The sequence below is a fragment of the Bufo gargarizans genome, chromosome 6, assembly GCF_014858855.1.
Source record: "Bufo gargarizans isolate SCDJY-AF-19 chromosome 6, ASM1485885v1, whole genome shotgun sequence".
Lineage (NCBI taxonomy): Eukaryota > Metazoa > Chordata > Amphibia > Anura > Bufonidae > Bufo > Bufo gargarizans.
The window spans coordinates 189,241,941-189,266,138 of record NC_058085.1 but is presented as its reverse complement, the minus strand read 5'-3'; the positions used below and the strand labels follow the sequence as shown (position 1 = coordinate 189,266,138).

At 44.3% G+C, this 24,198-nt stretch overlaps 1 protein-coding gene across 2 annotated transcripts in view; it reads right to left on the bottom strand.

Annotated features, from left to right (window-relative positions):
* Positions 1–714: 714 nt before the first annotated feature.
* GHITM (growth hormone inducible transmembrane protein) overlaps positions 715–24,198 on the bottom strand; it is a 41,808-nt gene continuing 18,324 nt past the window's right edge. For both annotated transcript variants that reach the window (XM_044297984.1, XM_044297985.1), the window contains exons 5-9: positions 20,151–20,292; positions 8,633–8,741; positions 8,132–8,320; positions 5,173–5,344; positions 715–1,581 (exon numbers count right to left, since the gene is read on the bottom strand). In XM_044297984.1, coding sequence (XP_044153919.1) covers positions 1,494–1,581; positions 5,173–5,344; positions 8,132–8,320; positions 8,633–8,741; positions 20,151–20,292 — 700 coding nt within the window. In that variant the 3' untranslated portion in view covers positions 715–1,493. The remainder of the gene's footprint in view (positions 1,582–5,172; positions 5,345–8,131; positions 8,321–8,632; positions 8,742–20,150; positions 20,293–24,198) is intronic.

Below are 24,198 nucleotides of genomic sequence, written 5' to 3'. Positions count from 1 at the left end.
TCAGTTGTTTCACACTTTTTTGTTATGTATATAATTCCACATGTGTTAATTCATAGTTTTGATGCCTTCAATGTGAATCTACAATTTTCATAGTCATGAAAATAAAGAAAACTCTTTGAATGAGAAGGTGTGTCCAAACTTTTGGTCTGTACTGTATATTATATATACGTACACACACACACACACACATACACATTTTGTTTTTAAACTTTAATTTTAGAACTTGAGTCTGCAGTTGTTCAAACACTTATACCAGTATACTATTGCACAGTCTATGGGATTTTACCTGACTCCCTATTAAGGCAGTTTATGTTGGGAGCCTTGAGATGGCTGCAGACTGCCATAGCAACCAATCTTTTCCTTCTCCCTCTGTCTAACCCCTCAGATGAGGCAGTTGTCACTGCCACTCTGAAGGGGTTAAATAACCGGAATTTGAGTTCTCTCCGATACAGGTTCATTGGAGCCAGGAGGAGTCATATGTATTACGCATATCACCTATGGAGTTGGATCAGCTCGTGAGCCCGCTTCATATCCATCCTGCACCTTTGATGGACAGTTACATCCAAATATGAAATAACTTAAAAATAAAAAAATTGCAGCCAGAACGAATTGTCATTGACCAAAATAATTGTTGTTTATTTATGACAATGGTTACTTATATGGCCATCTTTCTACAGATGACAGAATTAAAACAAACACTCATAAGCCAAGAAGTATCAATGTAAAAGATTTAATGAATATTTAACACATTCTTTAGAAAAAAAATAAAAATTACAACCAAATGGAGTAATTGTTCCATGTGAAACGTGCGTCACACTTCACCAAAAGCGCAATATATAGTTACCATGTCACACACTATTCAAGCAAAGAAAAGAAACAGACCAAGGACGATTTTAAATATTTTTAAGTAAGACAAAAACAAACAAGGAATTCTAAATTATTTCACGCGTTGTGTTTGCATGAAGGCGATGGTGAGATTTTTACCTGCTTTTTCTAACAACTCAGGACTGAAAGGGATAAAATAAAATGTTACTTTCTGAGGTTGGCATAAATGCTATCTTTTTGCTTGAGTAAATATGCTTCAAAATATATGACATGACTTCATTGAATTCTGTTGCACATAGGTAATTGCAAACAAATCTTCTCACCTCTACACCCTCTGCATTTATGGAAGGCTTTCTTGAAGATGTACTGTTTTACCATGCAATTTAATTTCAGAATATGAAATCATTTTCCTTGCATCCTGCGCTGTTACCGCTGGAGAGATGAATGGTTCTATAGCATTCTTTGTTCCTATCCTAAATTATTCTTATGAATTGTGTGTTTATTCAGAGTAAATGCTTTTTAGAACAGATTCAATCAACTTGATTCTGGCTCTATTGCACAGATAAACGTAGTCTTGTTGATGATGTATACATTAGCATATATTTATAGTCCAACAGATAAGTAAAGTGCTCCGGCAATCAATACAAGATAATGAGAGCTGCACCAATTTATTTCTTCCTGCTTCCGCCTCCACCAGCCAGCATCATGGCCACACGGATAAAGATGTTCAGAGTGTCAGTGTAAATTCCCATGCACCTGCAGAACAAAGTGAAAAACCTCTATTTCTAAACTATTTCAAATACATACAAAAAAATAATACATTCATAGTATATTTGTATTATAAAAAGATATACTGCTTAAAAAAAAAATAAGGCAAATGGCACCTAGATGTGGTGAGGTTTTCACAGAGTTTATTCACAGATGGCAGTAATGCTTCAGAAACATCTGAAGTGTCCCATTCATTTATTGATTGGGACATATAGAAACCCATGTGTATGCTGCAGAAACACATTCATATGCACAGGAGTCATATGTCAAACTAGAGTGGAAATATTATCTTAGGACTAGTTCACACTTCAGTGATTTGGTCAGGGATAGAGATGTTAGAGAAGTTTTGGAAAACTTGATTCGGCTGCTTCGTCGAATTTTACAAAGAATAAAATTAAAATTAGCTTCATCTCACTCTATCCAGTTAGTGCTGCGATTGTCAAGCCTAATAGGTGCCACTTCTTATTTGTATGCATCACTTTATTGCAGTTACCTGCTTATCTGTCATTCTAATCCTGCCTGTAATTATATCATCTGTGTGTAGATAAGACAGTACCCACCATTCACAATAGGTTTATCTATTCTTTCCTTGTATAATGACCTCTGCACAGGACACAGAGCATGCCTAGAAATCTCTTCCATAGAGATCAATACTATCCCCTCCAAACCATTATGTCAGATAAAATTAACTTTAAGGGTAACTGCCATAAAGGAAGAACATTAAACAGAGAAATTTGAAATATGTCCTTAGTATACTGTAGGTGTTCCCACCTGCTCCTAGGCAACACCATCATGATATGTACAATGCCCCGCATCCACCGCTCCCAGTTGTAATACCCAGCTGAATAGTTTGAACACAAATGAAATATGCCAGCTGAAAGCCTAAGGCCCCTTTCACACGGGCGAGTATTCAACGCGGGTGCAATGCGTTAGTTGAACGCATTGCACCCGCACTGAATCCTGACCCACTCATTTCTATGGGGCTGTTCACATGAGCGGTGATTACTTGTGCGTTGCGTGAAAATTGCAGCATGCTCTATTTTGTGCGTTTTCCACGCAACGCAGGCCCCATAGAAGTGAATGGGGCTGCGCAAAAATCGCAAGCATCCGCAAGCAAGTGCAAAAAAGTAAATAATTTAACTCGCCTTAATCCACTTGCTCGCGTAGCCGGCATCTTTTCTGTCTCTTTCTTTGCTGATTGCAGTCAAAGGACCTGTGGTGACGTCACTCCGGTCATCACATGATCCATCACATGATCTCTTACCATGGTGATGGATCATGAGATGACCGGAGTGACGTCACCACAGGTCCTTTGACTGCAATCAGCAAAGAAAGACAGAAGAGATGCCGGCTACGCGAGAAAGTGGATTAAGGCGAGTTAAATTATTTATTTAATTTTTTTTAACCCCTCCAGGGCTATTGCACTATGCATTCAGTATTCAGAATTGTATTATTTTCCCTTATAACCATGTTATAAGGGAAAATAATACAATCTACAGAACACCGATCCCAAGCCCGAACTTCTGTGAAGAAGTTCGGGTTCGGTTACCAAACATGCCGATTTTTCTCACATGCGTGCAAAATGCATTACAATGTTTTGCAGTCATGCAGAAAAATCCTTCATGTTCCTGCAACGCCTGTGTAAAACAAGCCTAATGGTTTCTTTTGACATGCTCATATGTCTGATGAGATGCAGCTTAACACCCCTGTTGATGTGCTCTTTTGCCCAGAGACTTTAATTTCTGTCACTTGAAAGCTGACAAACCAATAGAAGCCTCCTAGAAGAAACAAAATCTTAGGATCGTATGGCCCATGCCAGCTATAGACAACCTAGGTACTGAATGTGGAAGAAGAAAGTGGAGGTATACACTGGGGGAAGGCTTTTCAACAATAGACTAGGGAAGTTTTGGAAAATTCGATTCAGCAGCTTCACCAAATTTTCCTCCAAAAATTTGCTTTGTGACAAATTACTTTGTCACAAAGAGCATATTTTTGGTAAGTAGCAGGTGCAATGACAAGGAGCTGCGATAGCGCCACCCCCCGTCATTGTACCCCTCAGATGCTGCGTTCATACATGATCGCGGCATCTGAGTGTAATAATACAGTATAAAATTAAACATAAAAAATTAAATTATACTTACTGCCTCCATTTGCTTGCGACATGCCAGCTGCCACCATCTTGCTTGACGATCTTGCGTGGCCCAGAGATGACTTCACGCACAGGATTTCGGCCGAGATCTTCAATTAAGATGGCGGCTGCCGGCTCATCGTGAGCAAAAGGAGGCGGCAAGTATGATTTAATTTTTAATTTTACACTATTCCAGCTGAAATTTGCGGCAAATCGAATTTATCCAGAAATTTGTATTGAATTCCACTTTGCTTGATATTTTTCACTCCCTAACTAATTTTATATTATAATATTTTACATGAAGTATGGAAGTAATATTTACTATACTGCAGTAGGGCTCACAGTATTATCAGCATGTGTATTGGGATAGTATATGTCTGCTGCCTATGATCTTAGGCAGTGACATTCTAGATTTCTCTTTATTAGTTGTACTGGTGTATTGCACACATACATCAGCACTACCCACTAGGACAGTGATGGGCAAACTGCGGCTCTCCAGCTGTTGGTAGACTGGGAGTTGTAGTTCTACAACAGCTGGAGAACCGCAGTTTGCCCATCCCTGCACTAGGATATAGTCAGCATGCTATTTATTCCCTGCCTAACCCCCCCCCCCCCCCCCGACATGTTTTTCTGGAAAACCAGCGTCCTCGGGAAAACTGGCCAGTATTTGGCTGGCGAAAACAGCCCTTTAGAAACACTCTTGAGGGCGTCCCCTTTTAGTATCGCCAATGGTGTTTCTCGTCTTTGATGTATAATCTATATGGAAGTTAATACACTGTCGTTGATAGGGTGGCATAGCAGCAACCCTCCAGGGGGAGGAGAGGTAAGGAGGGTTGCCGCTATGCCACCCTATCAACGACAGTGTATTAACTTCCATATAGATTATACATCAAAGACGAGAAACACCATTGGCGATACTAAAAGGGGACGTCCTCAAGAGAGTATTTATAAAGGGCTGTTTTCGCTGGCCCCGCGTCAAATACTGCCCGGTTCACCGGAGGACATCGGATTTCCGGAAAAACATGTGGTGGGGCAGCGTTTAGTTGGTTTTTAGAGAACGCAGTAGGAGCACAGTTAGGCAGGGAATAAATAGTATGCTGACTATGTCCTAGTGGGTAGTGCTGATGTATGCAATACACCAGTACAACTAAAAAAGAGAAATCTAGAATATACTTACCCCTGCTCCCCACAATGCTGATACCGCTTCACCCTGCACATGGATGAAAACATCTGGTGTCGGGGGTGTGCAGCTAATGGCAGGCAGGGAGGGATGGGGACAAGCCTCCCTAGCATCGCGGGACGGCGCGGGGTAAGTATATCATCGGTGAGGGGCCAGGCGCCGGGTTTGAGAAATAGGATAACCCCTTTAAAGCATTCTGAAAAGGGGCTTAAAAACAAAAAATAAAAACAAAAAATAAAATACAACAAAGCTAAATCTTCGATATACTTACGCATTTATAGGGTCATATTTCACCATCCCATACATGGGAGTGGTCTCTGCACGTTTTATGACTTTCTGTGTGTCATACAAAAGAAACATGCCAAAAAGAACTAAACCTCCATACACCGCTACTGAATAAAGTCCGGCGCCAAGTACAGATGTAGCAGGAAGGAATGCGCTGCCTTAAAAAGGAAATAAAAAGCAAGTTTCAAGAATTTTACAAATATAATATGATTATACACACACACACAATAAAATGTAATGGCCACACTATGAAGTAATAATGTTCCATTATAAGCAACAGAGGACATCCACCTGAGGATGGAAGGGCAGTACTGTTATGCACAGACTGTATGAAAGTTTGTGTTGCACTAATAGCAAATCCTTAGTGGTGCTTGGAGCACAACTGTACCCGTGTTGGATTCTGTAAGACTGCAGCAGAAAAAAAAAAAATATATATAATGTAGTATGCTCCATTGCAGACCATAATATACAGGTATTGACTCAGAGAAGCAAAACTTCTCTCCGACATGGCACATGCTGTAGCTCAGTACAGTGTAACTAAACCACGGATACCGGCTGTGTGCATTCCGGATTTTGCAGAACGGAACAGCCAGCTCTACGATAGAAATGCTTTTTCTTGTCTGCAAATGTGGACAAGAATAGGACCCGTCCTATCTTTTTTGTGAGTCCACAGAATGAAAGTACAGATCTTTTGTGACCCCATCGAAATGATGCAGACAGAAATATACGTTGTGTGAATAAGTTCTAATAGAGATGGGTTGCACTCAAGGGAATAGGGTGGTGCTTCCTAAACAAAGAATTTCCATGTCCAGTGTGAAAAAAAAAAAATACAGTGCTCTACAAGTCTAGTGCAAAACATGAATAGGTTTATTGTGACAATGACATTAGGTGATATCCCATGCAAAGAAAAGTATTCTCAAATTTTATGAGGTATATTGGCGTGTTTCACAGTGAATGCAGCTCAATGTGATCTTTCAGTCCACCCGAACCTTAGGGCTTTTTTTGCTGCTCGGGTGCGGACTCATTCACTTCAATAGGGATGCAAAAGATGCGGACAGCACTCAGTGTCTGCATCCGTTGCTACGTTCCGTGGCCCCGCAAAAAAATAAAAGTTAAAAAAATAAATATAGAACACATCCTATTTTTGTCCGTTTTGCGAAGAATAGCCATTTCTATAGTTGGCAGCCTGTTCCGTAAATTGCGGAATGCACACGGGCAGCATCCATATTTTGCGGATGTGCAATTTGCAGACCACAAAACGTTGGTGCGCATGAGCCCTTAACTTGTGTGCAGTTAAGGGAAGGCGCACGGCCTTCTGACCTAGGGTTGGGCGATATACCGGTATCACGATATACCGCGGTATTAAAAAAACTGCGATATGGCGATATCGCCGTTTCCTAAATACCGCGGTATTTTCTGACATCATCAAAGCGGTCAGCGCACATTGTGCGCTGACCTCTTCTAAACGTGCGTCCGCCCGCCCCTGCACCTTGCATAGCGCTGGGTAATTACTTCCTCTCGCTCCTGGCCTGCCTCCTTCTTGCTCCGCCTCCCTTAGTCAAGTCTCCACCCACCATCTGACGTCGTCATCCACCAGTGCCGGCTCTGTGTGTGGCGAACTGGCGATCCCCTGAGTGAGTACTGGTGTCTCTGGAGAGACTTTTTCTGCGGCTGTCTCACTAGTGTGTGCTCTGTCTGATGACGAAATTATAAACCTACTACTTCCTGCAGCGGCCGCCCTGACTCTCCCTCCTCCTCGCTCCCATAAGACCTTATTATAACGCTCCTTGTGGCCCCCCATACAGTGTAACGCCTCCTTGTGGCCCCCCATACAGTGTAACGCCTCCTTGTGGCCCCCCATACAGTGTAACGCCTCCTTGTGGCCCCCCATACAGTGTAGCGCCTCCTTGTGGCCCCCCATACAGTGTAACGCCTCCTTGTGGCCCCCCATACAGTGTAACGCCTCCTTGTGGCCCCCCATACAGTGTAACGCCTCCTTGTGGCCCCCCATACAGTGTAACGCCTCCTTGTGGCCCCCCATACAGTGTAACAACGTCTCCCTGTGGCTGCCCCCATACAGTGTAACAACGTCTCCCTGTGGCTGCCCCCATACAGTGTAACGACGTCTCCCTGTGGCTGCCCCCATACAGTGTAACAACGTCTCCCTGTGGCTGCCCCCATACAGTGTAACAACGTCTCCCTGTGGCTGCCCCCATACAGTGTAACAACGTCTCCCTGTGGCTGCCCCCATACAGTGTAACGTCTCCCTGTGGCTGCCCCATACAGTGTAACGTCTCCCTGTGGCTGCCCCATACAGTGTAACGTCTCCCTGTGGCTGCCCTCATACAGTGTAACGTCTCCTTGTGGCTGCCCCCATACAGTGTAACGTCTCCTTGTGGCTGCCCCCATACAGTGTAACGTCTCCTTGTGGCTGCCCCCATACAGTGTAACGTCTCCCTGTGGCTGTCCCCATACAGTATAACGCCTTGTGTTTTTTTTTCTTTTAAATGGGCATTTATCGCGATATATATCGTTATCGCGATAACTTTTTTAATATCGTTATCGTCTGAATATTTTTGATATCGTCCAACCCTATTCTGACCAGCTCCTCACAGGTCTCTATTAGCAGAGCAGCACACAGATTCAAAGTTCAAAAGGACCCAATCTTTACATCATTAAGCCGCATTCACTGCGACACAAACCGACATACCTCATTAAATCTGAGCATCTTTTTCTTTATATGGGATGAGACCTAATGTAAACAATTCACCTTTTGCATTAGACTTAGGGAGCTCAGCACAGTGATCCACTGTGTCCCTGCGAAGCAGTGAGCATGAGCTCAAGGAGTATTTTCAGTCCACTTCTGCATATTTCATTCCTTGGATGGCTCAGACATATGTATGAAGGTTTGGAGTTTTTTATTTATATATCATACAAGTACATACCAATAGAGGAAACAAGAACCAAGCCCAAACCGATACCAAGCGGAGCCCCCATGTTCAGAAACTTTTCACTGGGTGCGCACATTGCTACTGTTGAGAGTCCACCTACAATTCCAGCGGTGTACCATGCAGCTTTGATAAGCAGGGGACCACCAAGTAAGGTTAGTGGGGCAATCACTGCTCCCATCACACCTGCACAAGACAAGTCAAAGCAAAAATTAGTTCAAAATGTGTGATGAAGAAGTGTAAACTACTAAAAACTGTGTTGCATACATTTCGGGGCTTATTTCAGTAAGGGAAAAATCAATAGGGTAACGTAAAAAAAAAAAAAAAAAAAAAAAAAGAAAGAATTGGGCCATTCCCATTTAACCAACTGTTCTATTTGCTGGACAAAAACTTCCTCACAGGGCCAACAGACCCTATGGGTGCAGCATTAGAAAATATACACCGAGATCAGTAGTGATGACGTGCTAACAGGACCTGTGGCTTTGGGATGGACCTTACCAGCATGCAACATCCAAGCCAAATGCTTAGCTCCAGGACTTTGATCATATGATATCGATCTAACCAGCATGCCGGCGCCTATCATAGCAGCAAAGGTTGCACCAATAGCCTAGGAAAAAAATAAAATAAAGTACACATAAGTGGTGCATACATTTATAACACTTTAAAAGCTTACAACCTTACTTAAAGGAGGCGTCTTCGTGCAGAAAACGCCTGCAAGAAGCTTCCATATTAGAAGATTATTAATCAAATACACATTTTAGAATCATGTGTAACGTAATGCTACAGTCCAGCATTACAAGCCATATGTAGCACAAATTACACACTATTATGACCACCAGCTAAAACCCAGAGTAACCGCTGTGTGCAGCACAGACATCAGCTAGACAGAAGAGACATAACGCTGCCACCATCAGCTTGTGTTCTTCCAGCATTGATTGCAGAGTTATCCAATGTTTCTCGCCCAACACGCCAACATCCATCTGTTCCAATTTCAAATACTGCCGCAAAAACGGAGGCCTTTTCTACCTATGCAATTACGTTAGCAGAGGCGAAGCGACCATCTCTATGCTTCGGACTCCCATACACAGCTGGGTTTGCTAAACTGCGACGACACATGGCTGGTAGCCCCCTGGTTCATTCTGGTGGTGATATTCTCCACGTATCTTCACAGCCAAGTTTCACCTCTCACATCAGTGGCATGTGGTGCTCTGCAGTTTTCATGTCACTTATTCGCAATGGTGCCATTTGTCCACTCACAATGCACTTTCACCACAGCAGAATGTGAACAGTTCACAAACAGTTTCTGAAATACTGCTGCCCTAGCACCGAAAGCCAATAATCATCCCTGTTTGCAACTCTGCTAAATGACCCCTTTTACCCATGACACACAGTTTTATAACACACTGAAGGAAGTGGCAGCGTTGTATGGGGAGCTTTATTGATGAGGTGTAAATGCAATCCGATTTTCCTGACAGTTGAAAAACGACCATATGTATTTTGCGGTATGCAAAAAAACGATCAGCATAAATACAGATGACCTCCCTGTGACATCCGTATTACATCAGTAAATTATTTTTGCAGATCCGATGTTACAATGCCTATCCTTGTCAATAAAATGGACAAGAACAGGACGTGTTCTACCTTTTTTGCAGAACTGACATATGGAACGGAACGCACACAGAATAATTTCCTACAGTTTCTTCCGCTTAAAGGGGTTGACTCACTTCAGCAAATGGCATTTATCGTGTAGAGAAAGTTAATACAAACCACTTACTAATGTATTGCGATTGTCCATATTGCTTCCTTTGCTGTCTAGATTCATTTTTCCATCACATTATACACTGCTCATTTCCATGGTTACGACCATCCTGCAATTCATCAGTGGTGGTCATGCTTGCACACTGGCCCCTCCGATTGCCTGGACAGTGGGAGCGCAAATAGGCTAGTGCTTTTTCCTATGGATTGCAGGGTGGTTGTAACCATGGAAACTAGCAGTCTATAATGTGATGGAAAAATGAATCCAGCCAGCAAAGGAAGCAACATGGAGAATCACAATACATTAGTAAGTGCCTTGTATTAACCACCTCTACATAATAAATGCGTTTTGCTGAAGTCAAAAAGATAACAATTACTCTTACCGGTAATTTGATTTCCCATAGCCTCCACAATGGCACTGATAGGAGCTTGATCCTGCTTCCCAGGGACATGAAACAGCGGAAGCCGAAATAAAAAAAGACACCTCCTCCATTTCATAACAAAGAACCAAAGATTATTTATATGATATTCTTTTGTTATAAATAAACTGCGCGTGGGGCAGGGGAAAACCTCAGTGCCGTTGCGGAGGCTACAGGAAATCAAATTACCGGTAAGAATAATGGTCATCTTTGCCTAATGACTGCACACCGGCATTGATGGGAGATTTTCAGAAAATAGATTTTTAGGGAGGGACTACAGCTGAAAGGACTGTACATCCAAAAAGCCAAATCCTGGTTAGCTATAACATCAAGTTTATAATGCCTGAAGAAGATCATGGGGTTGGACCATGTGGCAGCCCTACATATCTGATCCACAGAAGCAGATCGCCTTTCCGCCCAAGAGGTGGACAGGGACCTAGTGGAATGGGCCTTCAACCGTAAAGGGGAAAAAAAAAAAAAAAACTATCGCTTTATAACACAGGACGATGGTTTGTTTTATCCATCTGGCTATTGAAGCCTTAGAGCAGTGGTCCCCAACCTTTTTTGCACCAAGGACCAGTTTCATGTAAGACAATTTTTCCAGGGACCGGGTGGCGGGGGTCTGGGTTTATGGGGGTGCTGGTCGGCGCTGACTGATCCACGCGCACGACAAAACACAAGGTGCATATTAAGATATTAAGATGTTGCATGGGGTTAACGTGTGAGTATTTTTTAATTTTTACTTTTTGCAAAGTATCAATTGCCCATTATGTGAGGAGGTACTTGATGGGGTCACTTGCTATTAATGTGAAGCAAATAGAAGTCTAAATTGATAAAGCCTTGTGCCTCATATTAATAGTAACACTAGCAAGTACTTCCTGACATAATGGACATTGAGCAGCATGGGGTTAATGTGTAGGCTGGTGTTAGGAACTACAGTATGATAAGGTTACTGGCTATTAATGTGAGGCACATGGAGTCTAAATTGATGAAACCATGTGCCACATATTAATAGCAACCTCGTCAAGTACCCCGCTTAACATAATGGACAACATGGGGTTAATGGCATCAGGTACATGCTGTTCATATGAGGCACATTGTTTTATCAATTTGGACCTGCATGTGCCTCATATTAATGGTTAACCCAATGTTGCCCATTATTTGATGATGTGCTTGGGGGCCACATACTTTTAATCTGAGGTACATGGGGGTACTAATGTAATAGCACCATGTACCTCAGATTAATAATAGGTGACCCCATCTGTGGGACAGTGTGTGGTTACCTGCGCTTTCCAGATCACTAATGGCTGGGGACTGATCTGAGAACACAAGACTCAGGAGGAGGAGGAGGGTGCCGCTGCTGCTGTTCGCCGAGCACACTAGCTGAGACGGTGCAGCGGTAAACCCTCCCCTGTCCCTCCTCCTACTTTAATATTAGAGACATATTCATTGGTGGCAGTGGTGCGGCGCCTCAGAGCCCGCTCATTGTATTGGGCTCTGCAGCGGCCGCGTCATGGGAGGGAGGGATTCCCTCTCTCCGTCCCTCCCTCCGTCTCCACTGATGTTGGCAACATGTACGCGTCGGCCGCGCATGCGCCTGCGCTCCTCTCTCCTCTGCGGCCCGGCAACATATCTCCCAGGGCCCGGTCCTGGGCCGCGGCCCGGCGGTTGGGGACCGCTGCCTTAGAGGATCCAAGACCCCTATTTTTTCCTTGAAACTGGACAAGGAGATCAGACTTTATAAACAAATCTGTAGCCTCAAGGTACTGTAGAAGAGAATGTCTGACGTCTAAATGATGAAACATTCTTTCTTGATCTGAAGCCGGAGAAGCGCAAAAGGATGGTAAAACTATTTCCTGCTGGCAATGAAACCTTGAGAAGACCTTCGGTAGGAAAGCAGGGAAGAGTCTAAGAATTACCCCCTCATCCAAAAGAGTGAGGTAAGGCTGCTTATAGGAAAGAGCCTGGCTCTCCCCCACCCTCCTAGCTGTGGTTATAGCAATGAGAGGTGTTTTTTAGCGTTAATAATCTTAGGGATATCTCTGAAAAGGGCTCAAAGGGCATGAACATTAGGGCAGAGAAGACCAGGTTTAAATCCCAGGAAGAAACTTTAACAAAAAAAGGAAGGATGCAGCCTGCTTGAGTCTTTAACCGCGTCCGGCAGAGTTACGCATCTACGCGTCATCTCGCGAGACGCAAGATTTCCTGTGAACGTGCGCACACAGGAACTGCAGGTAAGCGAGTGGATCTACAGCCTGCCAGCGTCTAATATACCTGCTACCTGGTCCTATGGTGGTCCCTTTTGCTTGGATCGACCACCAGAGGACACAGGCAGCTCTGTAATAAGTAGCACCAAGTACAACACTACAACCCCCCCCCCCGTCACTTATTAACCCCTGATCACCTCATATAGACTCCCTGATCACCGCCCTGTAAGGCTCCATTCAGACGTCCGTATGTGTTTTGCGGATCCACGGATCGGATCCGCAAAACACATACGGACCTCTGAATGGAGCCTTACAGGTGGGGTGATCAGGGAGTCTATATGGGGTGACCACCCCCATGTAAGGCTCCATTCAGACGTCCGTATGTGTTTCGCGGATCCGTGGATCCGCAAAACACAGACACCACGGATCCGCAAAACACATACGGATGTCTGAATGGACCCTTACAGGGGGGTGATCAATGACAGGGTGGTGATCACCCCATATAGACTCCCTGATCACCCCCCTGTAAGGCTCCATTTAGAAATTTTTTTGGCACAAGTTAGCGGAATTTTTTTTTTTCTTGTTTTTTCTTACAAAGTCTCATTCCACTAACTTGTGTCAAAAAATAAAATCTCACATGAACTCATCATACCCCTCACGGAATCCAAATGCGTAATTTTTTTTTGACATTTATATTCCAGACTTCTTCTCGCGCTTTAGGGCCCCTAAAATGACAGGGCAGTATAAATACCCCACATGTGACCCCATTTCGGAAAGAAGACACCCCAAGGTATTCGCTGAGGGGCATATTGAGTCCATGAAAGATTGAACTTTTTGTCCCAAGTTAGCGGAAAGGGAGACTTTGTGAGAAAAAACAAAAAGAATAAAAATTTCCACTAACTTGTGCCCAAAAAAAAAGAAAAAATATCTTCTATGAACTTGCCATGCCCCTCATTGAATACCTTGGGGTGTCTTCTTTCCAAAATGGGGTCACATGTGGGGTATTTATACTGCCCTGGCATTTTAGGGGCCCTAAAGAATGAGAAGAAATCTGGAAAATAAATGTCTAAAAAATGTTCTGCATTTGGATTCCGTGAGGGGTATGGCGAGTTCATGTAAGATTTTATTTTTCGTCACAAGTTAGTGGAATATGAGACTTTGTAAGGAAAAAATAAAAATAAATAAATATATATAATCTTCTATGAACTCGCCATGCCCCTCAAAAGTGATCTTTATAGCGCCACAGCGATTTTACAGTGTTTTTGCTGGGATCAAAATGTCTAAAAATGCCCTCCTAAAAGGAATTTGGGCCCCTTTGCGCATCTACGCTGCAAAAAAGTGTCACACATGTGGTATCGCCGTACTCAGAAGTAGGCCAATGTGTTTTGGGGTGTCTTTTTACATATACACAATTCTGGGTGAGAGAAATCTCTAAAAGACAACTTTTCTAAATAATTTTATACAAAGTTGTCATTTGACAGAGATTTTTATCTCACCCAGCATGGGCATGTGTAAAAAGACACACCAACACACATTGCCCAACTTCTCCTGAGTACAGCGATACCACACGTGTGACACTTTTTTGCAGCCTAGGTGAGCAAAGGGGCCCAAATTCTAAAGAGCACCTTTAGGATTTCACAGCATTTTTTACACATTTTGATTTCAAACTACTTCTCACGCATTAGGGCCCCTAAAATGCCAGGGCAGTATAACTACCCCACAAGTGACCCCATTTTGGAAAGAAGACACCCCAAGATATTTCGTGATGGGCATAGTTAGTTCATGGAAGTTTTTATTTTTTGTCAGAAGTTAGTGGAATTTGAGACTTTGTAAGGAAAAAAAAAAAAAATCATTTGCCCCGCTAACTAACAAAAAATAAAAAGTTCTATGAACTCACTATGCCCCATCAGCGAATACCTTAGGGTGTCTACTTTCCGAAATGGGGTCATTTGTGGGGTTTTTCTACTGTCTGGGCATTGTAGAACCTCAGGAAACATGACAGGTGCTCAGAAAGTCAGAGCTGCTTCAAAAGGCGGAAATTCACATTTTTGTACCGTAGTTTGTAAACGCTATAACTTAAAAAAAGTAAAAATGTCAGTAGCAATGAAATACCACTAAATGAAAGCTCTAATAGCGAGAAGAAAAGGAGGTAAAATTCATTTGGGTGGTAAGTTGCATGACCGAGCAATAAACGGTGAAAGTAGTGTAGTGAAGAATTGTAAAAAGTGGTCTGGTCATTAAGGGTGTTTAAGCTAGGGGAGCTGAGGTGGTTAAGGAATCTCCCAACTAGGGGGATTTCTGCCACCCTGATGGCCAAAAAAGCACTAAGGGCCGACACTTTTAGAGGTACTGGTTCTGAGCCCCTTATCAAATCCTGCTTGCAAGAACTCTAAAATCAGGTACACATTCAAACTACTCTGAAGGTCCCAACGGTCACCCGCAAATAGAAAGGCTTTCCAAGTTCGCAGATACATTTTGGAAGTGACCTGCTTTCTATTATGTAGCAAGGTCGATATGATGGCCTCAGAAAACCCCTTTCCTTTTAACATGAACCGTTCAGTCTCCAAGCCACTAAGTGTAGATGTTGTATGTTGGGATAAAGGGCCAGACCCTGATGAAGGAGGTCCGGAATCTGAGGCAGAAATCAGGGTTCCCTTTTCGGGAGGTTTTGAAGCAGGGGGAAACCAAGACTTTTTTGGGCAATAGGGGGCATTCATTATAACTTGTGCCTCATCTTCATCAAAGTCCTTGCAATCAAAGAGAATGGTGGAAATGCGTAGAGAAGACCACTGGGCCATGGCAGGGAAAGAGCATCTATCTGATTTAGATTTTCCTTGGGGCTGCTGGAATAAAAACGTTCTACCTTTCTGTTCTGTCTTGTTGCGAACAGATCCAACACCGGAAGCCCCCACCTGTCTGATCTGACTGAAGATCTTCTGATTTAACCACCATTCTCCTTCTCTGAGCGACTGTCTGCTGAGAAAATCCACAAAAATATTTTTTTCCTTTTAAGCGAACCGCTGAAATGGACTTTAGATTCTCCTCTCCCCACCTGAATATTCTTCTTGAGACAGCCATCAAGGATTTGCTTCTCGTCCCTCCTTGACGGTTTAGGTATGCCACAGTCGTTGCATTGTCCGAGAATACCTTGACGTGGTGGTGTTGGATAGTTGGTCTCAAACTTAGGAAAGCTTGGAAGACAGCTGTAAATTCTCTTAGATTTGAAGACGCTAAAGACTCCATGTTCCTTGCACTATTTCCTACAGAGCATGTGCTCCCCAACCTTTGCTGCTTGCATCGGTTGTTACTGTAATCTGATTCTTTCGCCGCCACTGGACCCGTTTGTAGATGTTTCTCCACCATCTCAGGGATTTTATTTTTTTTACTTAGTATGGAATTTTTTTTTCTAGGGTACTCTGTGTCTTGTCCCAAGATGACAGGAAGAAAGACTGCAGGATCCTGGATCCTGTAGACCTGAGCCCAATTCACAGAGGATATTGTCGATGTTAAAGTCCCAGCAAGCGCATGATGTCTCCTATCGAAGCTGTCTTTCTGGAACAGAAGAGTCTTACCCGAGCTACAAGGTTGATCTATCTTTCTTTTTACCACAAGAGAAGAAGATGGTGGGTGTTCAGAAGTACACCTAGAAATAATCTCTGTTGACTTGGAATTAGTCTTGACTTCTCCTGGTTGATAACCCACCCTAAGGAAGCCAGGGTTTCTTTCACAATTCTGAGATGGTCCAGAAGACGAGAATAGGAATCTGCAGTGATTGGAAGGTTGTCCAGATAGGGGACCAACATTATTAGTTTTAGATGAATTTAGTCCACTACATCTGCCATAATCTTCATGAACAGACGTGGTGCACTGTAGAGGTCGAAAGGTAAAGCCCGGTATCGAAAATAACAGAGCTCTCCAGTTATGTAGACAGCAAAACTGAGATATTTGACTCTTGCTGTGAATGGGAACATGATAATAGGCATGCGCCAGATCGACTGTTACCATGTAATAATCCTGAAAGAGAAGATTTACTGCCAATTTGATTGATTCCATTTAGAATTTTTTGTAAATGAACAGGTGATTTAGGTTCTTCAGATTGAAGTGCATTCAGAAAGTGTGGAAGAATCCCATTGTGAGAGGATACCCCTTGATGGAGAGTGAAGCAGCACGGTCCTACGCAGGACAAAGGCTCCATAGAGAGAGCTGAAACGTTGCTGCTATATGGGTTAATAAACCATCCACGTTTTTCATCACTATTTCTGGAGTGCTGCCATTTTTCTTCTATACAGGTCCTTCTAAAACAATTAGCATATTGTGATAACGTTCGTTATTTTCTGTAATGTACTGATAAACATTAGACTTTCATATATTTTAGATTCATTACACACCAACTGAAGTAGTTCAAGCCTTTTATTGTTTTAATATTGATGATTTTGGCATACAGCTCATGAAAACCCAAAATTCCTATCTAAAAAAATTAGCATATTATGAAACTGTTCTCTAAACGAGCTATTAACCTAATCATCTGAATCAACTAATTAACGCTTAACACCTGAAAAAGATTCCTGAGGCTTTTAAAAACTCCCAGCCTGGTTCATTACTCAAAACCGCAATCATGAGTAAGACTGCCAACCTGACTGCTGTCCAGAAGGCCATCATTGACACCCTCAAGCAAGAGGGTAAGAGACAGAAATAAATTTCTGAACGAATAGGCTGTTCCCAGAGTGCTGTATCAAGGCACCTCAGTGGGAAGTCTGTGGGAAGGAAAAGGTGTGGCAGAAAACGTTGCACAACGAGAAGAGGTGACCGGACCCTGAGGAAGATTGTGGAGAAGGACCGATTCCAGACCTTGGGGGACCTGCGGAAGCAGTGGACTGAGTCTGGAGTAGAAACATCCAGAGCAACATTCCCCAGGTCAAGCCACTTTTGAACCAGAAACAGCGGCAGAAGCACCTGACCTGGGCTACAGAGAAGCAGCACTGGACTGCTCAGTGGTCCAAAGTACTTTTTTCGGATGAAAGCAAATTTTGCATGTCATTTGGAAATCAAGGTGCCAGAGTTTGGAGGAAGACTGGGGAGAGGGAAATCCCAAAATGCCTGAAGTCCAGCATCAAGTATCCACAGTCAGTGATGGTCTGGGGTGCCATGTCAGCTGCTGGTGTTGGTCCACTGTTGGTCCACTTTTATCAAGGGCAGGGTCAATGCAGCTAGCTATCAGGAGATTTTGGAGCACTTCATGCTTCCATCTGCTGAAAAGCTTTATGGAGATGAAGATTTCATTTTTCAGCACGACCTGGCACCTGCTCACAGTGCCAAAACCACTGGTAAATGGTTTACTGACCATGGTATTACTGTGCTCAATTGGCCTGCCAACTCTCCTGACCTGAACCCCATAGAGAATCTGTGGGATATTGGGAAGAGAAAAGACGCAAGACCCAACACTCTGGATGAGCTTAAGGCCGCTATCGAAGCATCCTGGGCCTCCATAACACCTCAGCAGTGCCACAGGCCAATTGCCTCCAAGCCACGCCGCATTGAAGCAGTCATTTCTGCAAAAGGATTCCCGACCAAGTATTGAGTGCATAACTGAACATAATTATTTGAAGGTTGACTTTTTTTGTATTAAAAACAATTTTCTTTTATTGGTCGGATGAAATATGCTAATTTTTTTTAGATAGGAAATTTGGGTTTTCATGAGCTGTATGTCAAAATCATCAATATTAAAACAATAAAAGGCTTGAACTACTTCAGTTGGTGTGTAATGAATCTAAAATATATGAAAGTCTAATGTTTATCAGTACATTACAGAAAATAATGAACTTTATCACAATATGCTAATTTTTTTTAGAAGGACCTGTATATGCATTTGGGACCTTGGTCGCAGGCCCCTGATAGTATTTTGCACCTGCTATTATTGTGTGCGTATACACTACGTGCAGAATTATTAGGCAAATGAGTATTTTGACCACATCATCCTCTTTATGCATGTTGTCTTACTCCAAGCTGTATAGGCTCGAAAGCCTACTACCAATTAAGCATATTAGGTGATGTGCATCTCTGTAATGAGAAGGGGTGTGGTCTAATGACATCAACACCCTATATCAGGTATGCATAATTATTAGGCAACTTCCTTTCCTTTGGCAAAATGGGTCAAAAGAAGGACTTGACAGGCTCAGAAAAGTCAAAAATAGTGAGATATCTTGCAGAGGGATGCAGCACTCTTAAAATTGCAAAGCTTCTGAAGCGTGATCATCGAACAATCAAGCGTTTCATTCAAAATAGTCAACAGGGTCGCAAGAAGCGTGTGGAAAAACCAAGGCGCAAAATAACTGCCCATGAACTGAGAAAAGTCAAGCGTGCAGCTGCCAAGATGCCACTTGCCACCAGTTTGGCCATATTTCAGAGCTGCAACATCACTGGAGTGCCCAAAAGCACGAGGTGTGCAATACTCAGAGACATGGCCAAGGTAAGAAAGGCTGAAAGACGACCACCACTGAACAAGACACACAAGCTGAAACGTCAAGACTGGGCCAAGAAATTTCTCAAGACTGATTTTTCTAAGGTTTTATGGACTGATGAAATGAGAGTGAGTCTTGATGGGCCAGATGGATGGGCCCGTGGCTGGATTGGTAAAGGGCAGAGAGCTCCAGTCCGACTCAGACGCCAGCAAGGTGGAGGTGGAGTACTGGTTTGGGCTGGTATCAAAGATGAGCTTGTGGGGCCTTTTCAGGTTGAGGATGGAGTCAAGCTCAACTCCCAGTCCTACTGCCAGTTTCTGGAAGACACCTTCTTCAAGCAGTGGTACAGGAAGAAGTCTGCATCCTTCAAGAAAAACATGATTTTCATGCAGGACAATGCTCCATCACACGCGCCCAAGTACTCCACAGCGTGGCTGGCAAGAAAGGGTATAAAAGAAGAAAATCTAATGACATGGCCTCCTTGTTCACCTGATCTGAACCCCATTGAGAACCTGTGGTCCATCATCAAATGTGAGATTTACAAGGAGGGAAAACAGTACACCTCTCTGAACAATGTCTGGGAGGCTGTGGTTGCTGCTGCACGCAATGTTGATGGTGAACAGATCAAAACACTGACAGAATCCATGGATGGCAGACTTTTGAGTGTCCTTGCAAAGAAAGGTGGCTATATTGGTCACTGATTTGTTTTGTTTTTGAATGTCAGAAATGTATATTTGTGAATGTTGAGATGTTATATTGGTTTCACTGGTAAAAATAAATAATTGAAATGGGTATATTTTTGTTTTTTGTTAAGTTGCCTAATAATTATGTACAGTAATAGTCACCTGCACACACAGATATCCCCCTAAAATAGCTAAAACTAAAAACAAACTAAAAACTACTTCCAAAAATATTCAGCTTTGATATTGAGTTTTTTGGGTTCATTGAGAACATGGTTGTTCAATAATAAAATTAATCCTCAAAAATACAACTTGCCTAATAATTCTGCAATATATATATATATATATATATATATATATATATATATATATATATATATATATATATATATATATATATATATATATATATACACATACATACACACACACACACACACACTTAAAGGGCAGGAATTTTACTATTGATCTCTGTTGACTCATATGTATGCACTCACCAGCCAGGATCCTCTCATCATAAGACTCATAAGAGCAGGAGACCTACTGACAGCAACAGCAGAGAGGGCTGTAAAGCCAATGCTGCCAGCAAAGTACATATATGTGGATCTTATTCTGTCCTTCACATACTGAGGCCAAACACTGCAAGACAAATCACACACAAATTACACAATACATATTCTTTACTCAGAGATGGTTTACTTCTAAACACAATTCAACAGCTTAAAAACTGTGGTCACCTTTGGAGGGCATTATTTTTATCAATGAATTCTAATTATTTCAGGCTACAAATAATTTTTGCAATTGGTCTTTGTTTCACTAGGTTTTTCTCTAAAGTTTTCGCTTCAATGCAGTTCCGAGACTTAAATACGGATGACCTATCCTCTGCATAGGTCATCAGTATCTGACTGGTGGGGGACTGACACCTGGGACCACCATCAATCAGCTGTTTCAGAAGGCAGTGTCACTTGCCGTAGCGCCGCGGTCTTCTTGCAGCTTTCCCTAGGCCGAGTGACGACAAGTTCAAGGATCACGTGGCCTAGGCGCAGCTCAGCCCCATTGAATTGAATGGGGCTGAGCTGCGATACCAAGCACGCCCGCTATACTGTGTACGGTACTGTAGATCATCTATCCAGAGTAGACCAGCTTGGGCACTTTTTTTTAGTTTGTCACCTCTGCAATTCAAAAGCTGCAACTATTTTTCTGTTGACAAGACCATATGAGGACCTGTTTTATGCGGTTTGAGTTGTATTTACAAAAATGGTGGAGTTAAAAATGTTTTTTATAAATGCTTTTAGTGTGACAGTGTGAACATAACTCCACCACTGTTTTTAGGGTTTTGTTTCAACTGTGTTCACTGTGCTGTTTAAATTACATGTTAAAGGGGTTGTCTCACATCAGGAAATGGCATTTATCATGTAGACAAACTTAACTCAAGGCACTTACTAATGTATTACGATTGTCCATATTGCCTCCTTTGCTGGCCTAATTTATTTTTCCATCTAATTAAACACTGCTTATTCCCAGGGGTTATGACCACCCTATAATCCAGCAGTGGTGGTCATGCTTGCACGCTATAGGAAAAGGCACCTGCCTCTCTGGTGGTCGGGATAATGAGCGCTCGCATAGCCCGCATGCACAGCAGCTCCCATTCCAGCCACCTCGTATCTGCACTGCAGCAATGGTCTTAACTTATGGATACGAGCCAGCAAAGGAGGCAAAATGGACAATCACAATATATTAGTAAGTTCCTTGAATAAACTTTCTCTACATGATAAATGCCATTTGCTAAACCCCTTCATGACACAGCGATCTTCTGTTCACATAGCTGTATGAGTGCTTATTTTTTGGGACGATCTATAGTTTTATAATTCTTTGGGGAAGTAAAGTAATGAAAAAAGGAGATTTTTGTATAACTTACCAGTTAAATCTCTTTCTCGCTCTTCCTTGGGGGACACAGACCTTGGGTATAGCTCAGCTCCCTAGGAGGCGTGACACTAAGTAAAACTGTTAAGCCCCTCCTCCATCAGCTATACCCTCAGCCTGGAGATAGAGGCTACCAGTTGCGTGTCCAAGTAGTGAAAGGATAACAACCAATAACGGAAACAACCAGCCAGCAACCCAACGGGGCGCCAGACCATAACCCTGTAACCAAACACAGAAGGGTGGGTGCTGTGTCCCCCAAGGAAGAGCGAGAAAGAGATTTAACTGGTAAGTTATACAAAAATCTCCTTTTCTCGCCCATTTTCCTTGGGGGACACAGACCTTGGGACGTTCAAGAGCAGTCCAAGAAGGGAGGGACCACAAACCCAAGGCGGAACACCACCAGAGCATCAGGAAACCGCTGCCTGCAAAACCAGGCGGCCCAACGCAGCATCCGCTGATGCATGCGTATGCACCCTATAGAACTTTGTGAAAGTGTGCAGAGAGGACCAAGTGGCTGCTTTGCACAACTGTTCAGCCGAGGCCCGATGCCTCTGCGCCCAGGAAGCTCCGACTGCTCTGGTGGAATGAGCAGTGACGCCAAAAGGCGGAGGTCTGCCCTTGGCTCGATAAGCCTCAGACACCGCCAGTTTAATGAAACGGGCAATAGCCACCTTGGTGACCGCCAACCCTTTGCGCGAACCCTCCGGAACCACAAACAGGGAGTCCGTGCGCCGAAAGGACCCGGTGACCTCCAAGTAAATCCTCAACGCCCTGACCACATCCAGACGGTGCAGTTCCCGTTCTCTGGGGTGGGAAGGAGAGGGACAGAGCGACGGAAGGACGATGTCCTCATTGATGTGAAAGGCGGAGACCACCTTTGGCAGGAAAGTCGGGACAGGCCGAAGCACAACCTTATCCTGGTGGAAGATCAGGAAAGGTTCGGAGCAAGAAAGAGCCGCTAACTCCGACACCCGTCGGAGAGACGTGACGGCCACAAGAAAGATGACCTTGCAGGACAGAAGGCGAAGGGAGACCTCCCGTAAAGGCTCGAAGGGGGCTGATTGGAGCGCCGAGAGCACCACATTCAGGTCCCAGGAAGGAACTGGAGGGCGGTACGGCGGAACAGAGTGAGCCACCCCTTGTAAAAAGGTCTTAATTGGCCCTAGAGGGGCCAGGGGACGCTGGAGAAGAATAGACAGCGCCGAAATCTGACCCTTCAGAGAACTGAGGCACAGCCCCAGGTCCAGACCCGACTGGAGGAAGGACAGGATTGTGGGAAGAGAAAACCGGAGAGGTGGGATGCTCCGGGACTCACAGAACCCCAGATAGGACCTCCAAACCCGATAGTAGATCCTAGAGGATACGGGCTTACGAGCCCGGATCATGGTGCGGACTACGTCCGCGGAGAAACCCCGTCGCGTTAAGACGGCGGTCTCAATAGCCACGCCGTCAAACGTAGCGAGCCTAAATGCTCGTGGAAGATCGGTCCCTGAGAGAGAAGGTCTTCCCTGGAGGGCAGTGGCCACGGTGCGTCTGCCAACAGCAACATTAGGTCGGCGTACCAAGACCGGCGGGGCCAATCCGGGGCGATTAGAATCGCGGGGACGCCCTCTGCCGCGATCCTCCGAAGAACCCGTGGCAGGAGGGGAAAAGGAGGAAAGACGTACAGAAGGGAGAATTCGCGCCACGGAAGGACGAGCGCGTCGGCGCCGTATGCCTTCGGGTCCCGTGCCCTGGCAAGGTATAGGGGGACCTTGTGGTTGAATTTGGAGGCCATGAGGTCCACGTCGGGGCGACCCCAGCGAAGACAAAGGGCTTCGAACACCTCTGGGTGCAGGGACCATTCTCCCGGGTCGATGGTGGACCGGCTGAGGAAATCCGCCGCCCAGTTGTCCACCCCCGGGATGTAAATCGCAGATAAGGCCGGCACGTGCGTCTCCGCCCAGAGGAGAATGAGGGTCACCTCTTGCATCGCTGCGAGTGCCTCCCTGATGGTTTATGTATGCCACAGCCGTGGCATTGTCCGATTGGATCCGAACAGGGTGGCCCTCAGCAGATGGGTCCAGTGTCTGAGGGACAGAAGAATCGCCCTCAGTTCCAGAATATTGATTGGAAGTCTGGACTCCGATAGAGACCAAACGCCCTGGACGGACCGGGGAGGGAAAACCCCCCCCCCACCCCCGTAAGCTGGCATCTGTGGTAATCACCAGCCAGTTCAGTGGAAGGAAGGACTTCCCCCTTAGAGGGATATGCAACCACCAGCCGAGGGAAGCTCGAGCCAGGGGAGGCAGAAGAAAGGTCCTGTCCAGACTCCTCAGTGATTTGTCCCAGGCCGACAGAATTGCCCTCTGAAAGGAGCGGGATCGGAATTGTGCGAACGGCACCGCTTCGAAACAGGCAACCATCTTTCCCAACAACCGCATGCTGGATCTGAGGGAAGGGCGGTGATGACGGAGGAGACTGCGAACCGACCCGCGAAGGGCCAGACGCTTGTCCGACGGAAGGCGGACCTCCGCCAACTCTGTATCCAGGAGCATCCCCAGGAAGATCAGCCGTCTGGAGGGGGTAAGGGAAGATTTGGGGTGGTTGATAATCCAACCGAACCGCGTCAGGGTCTCCAGA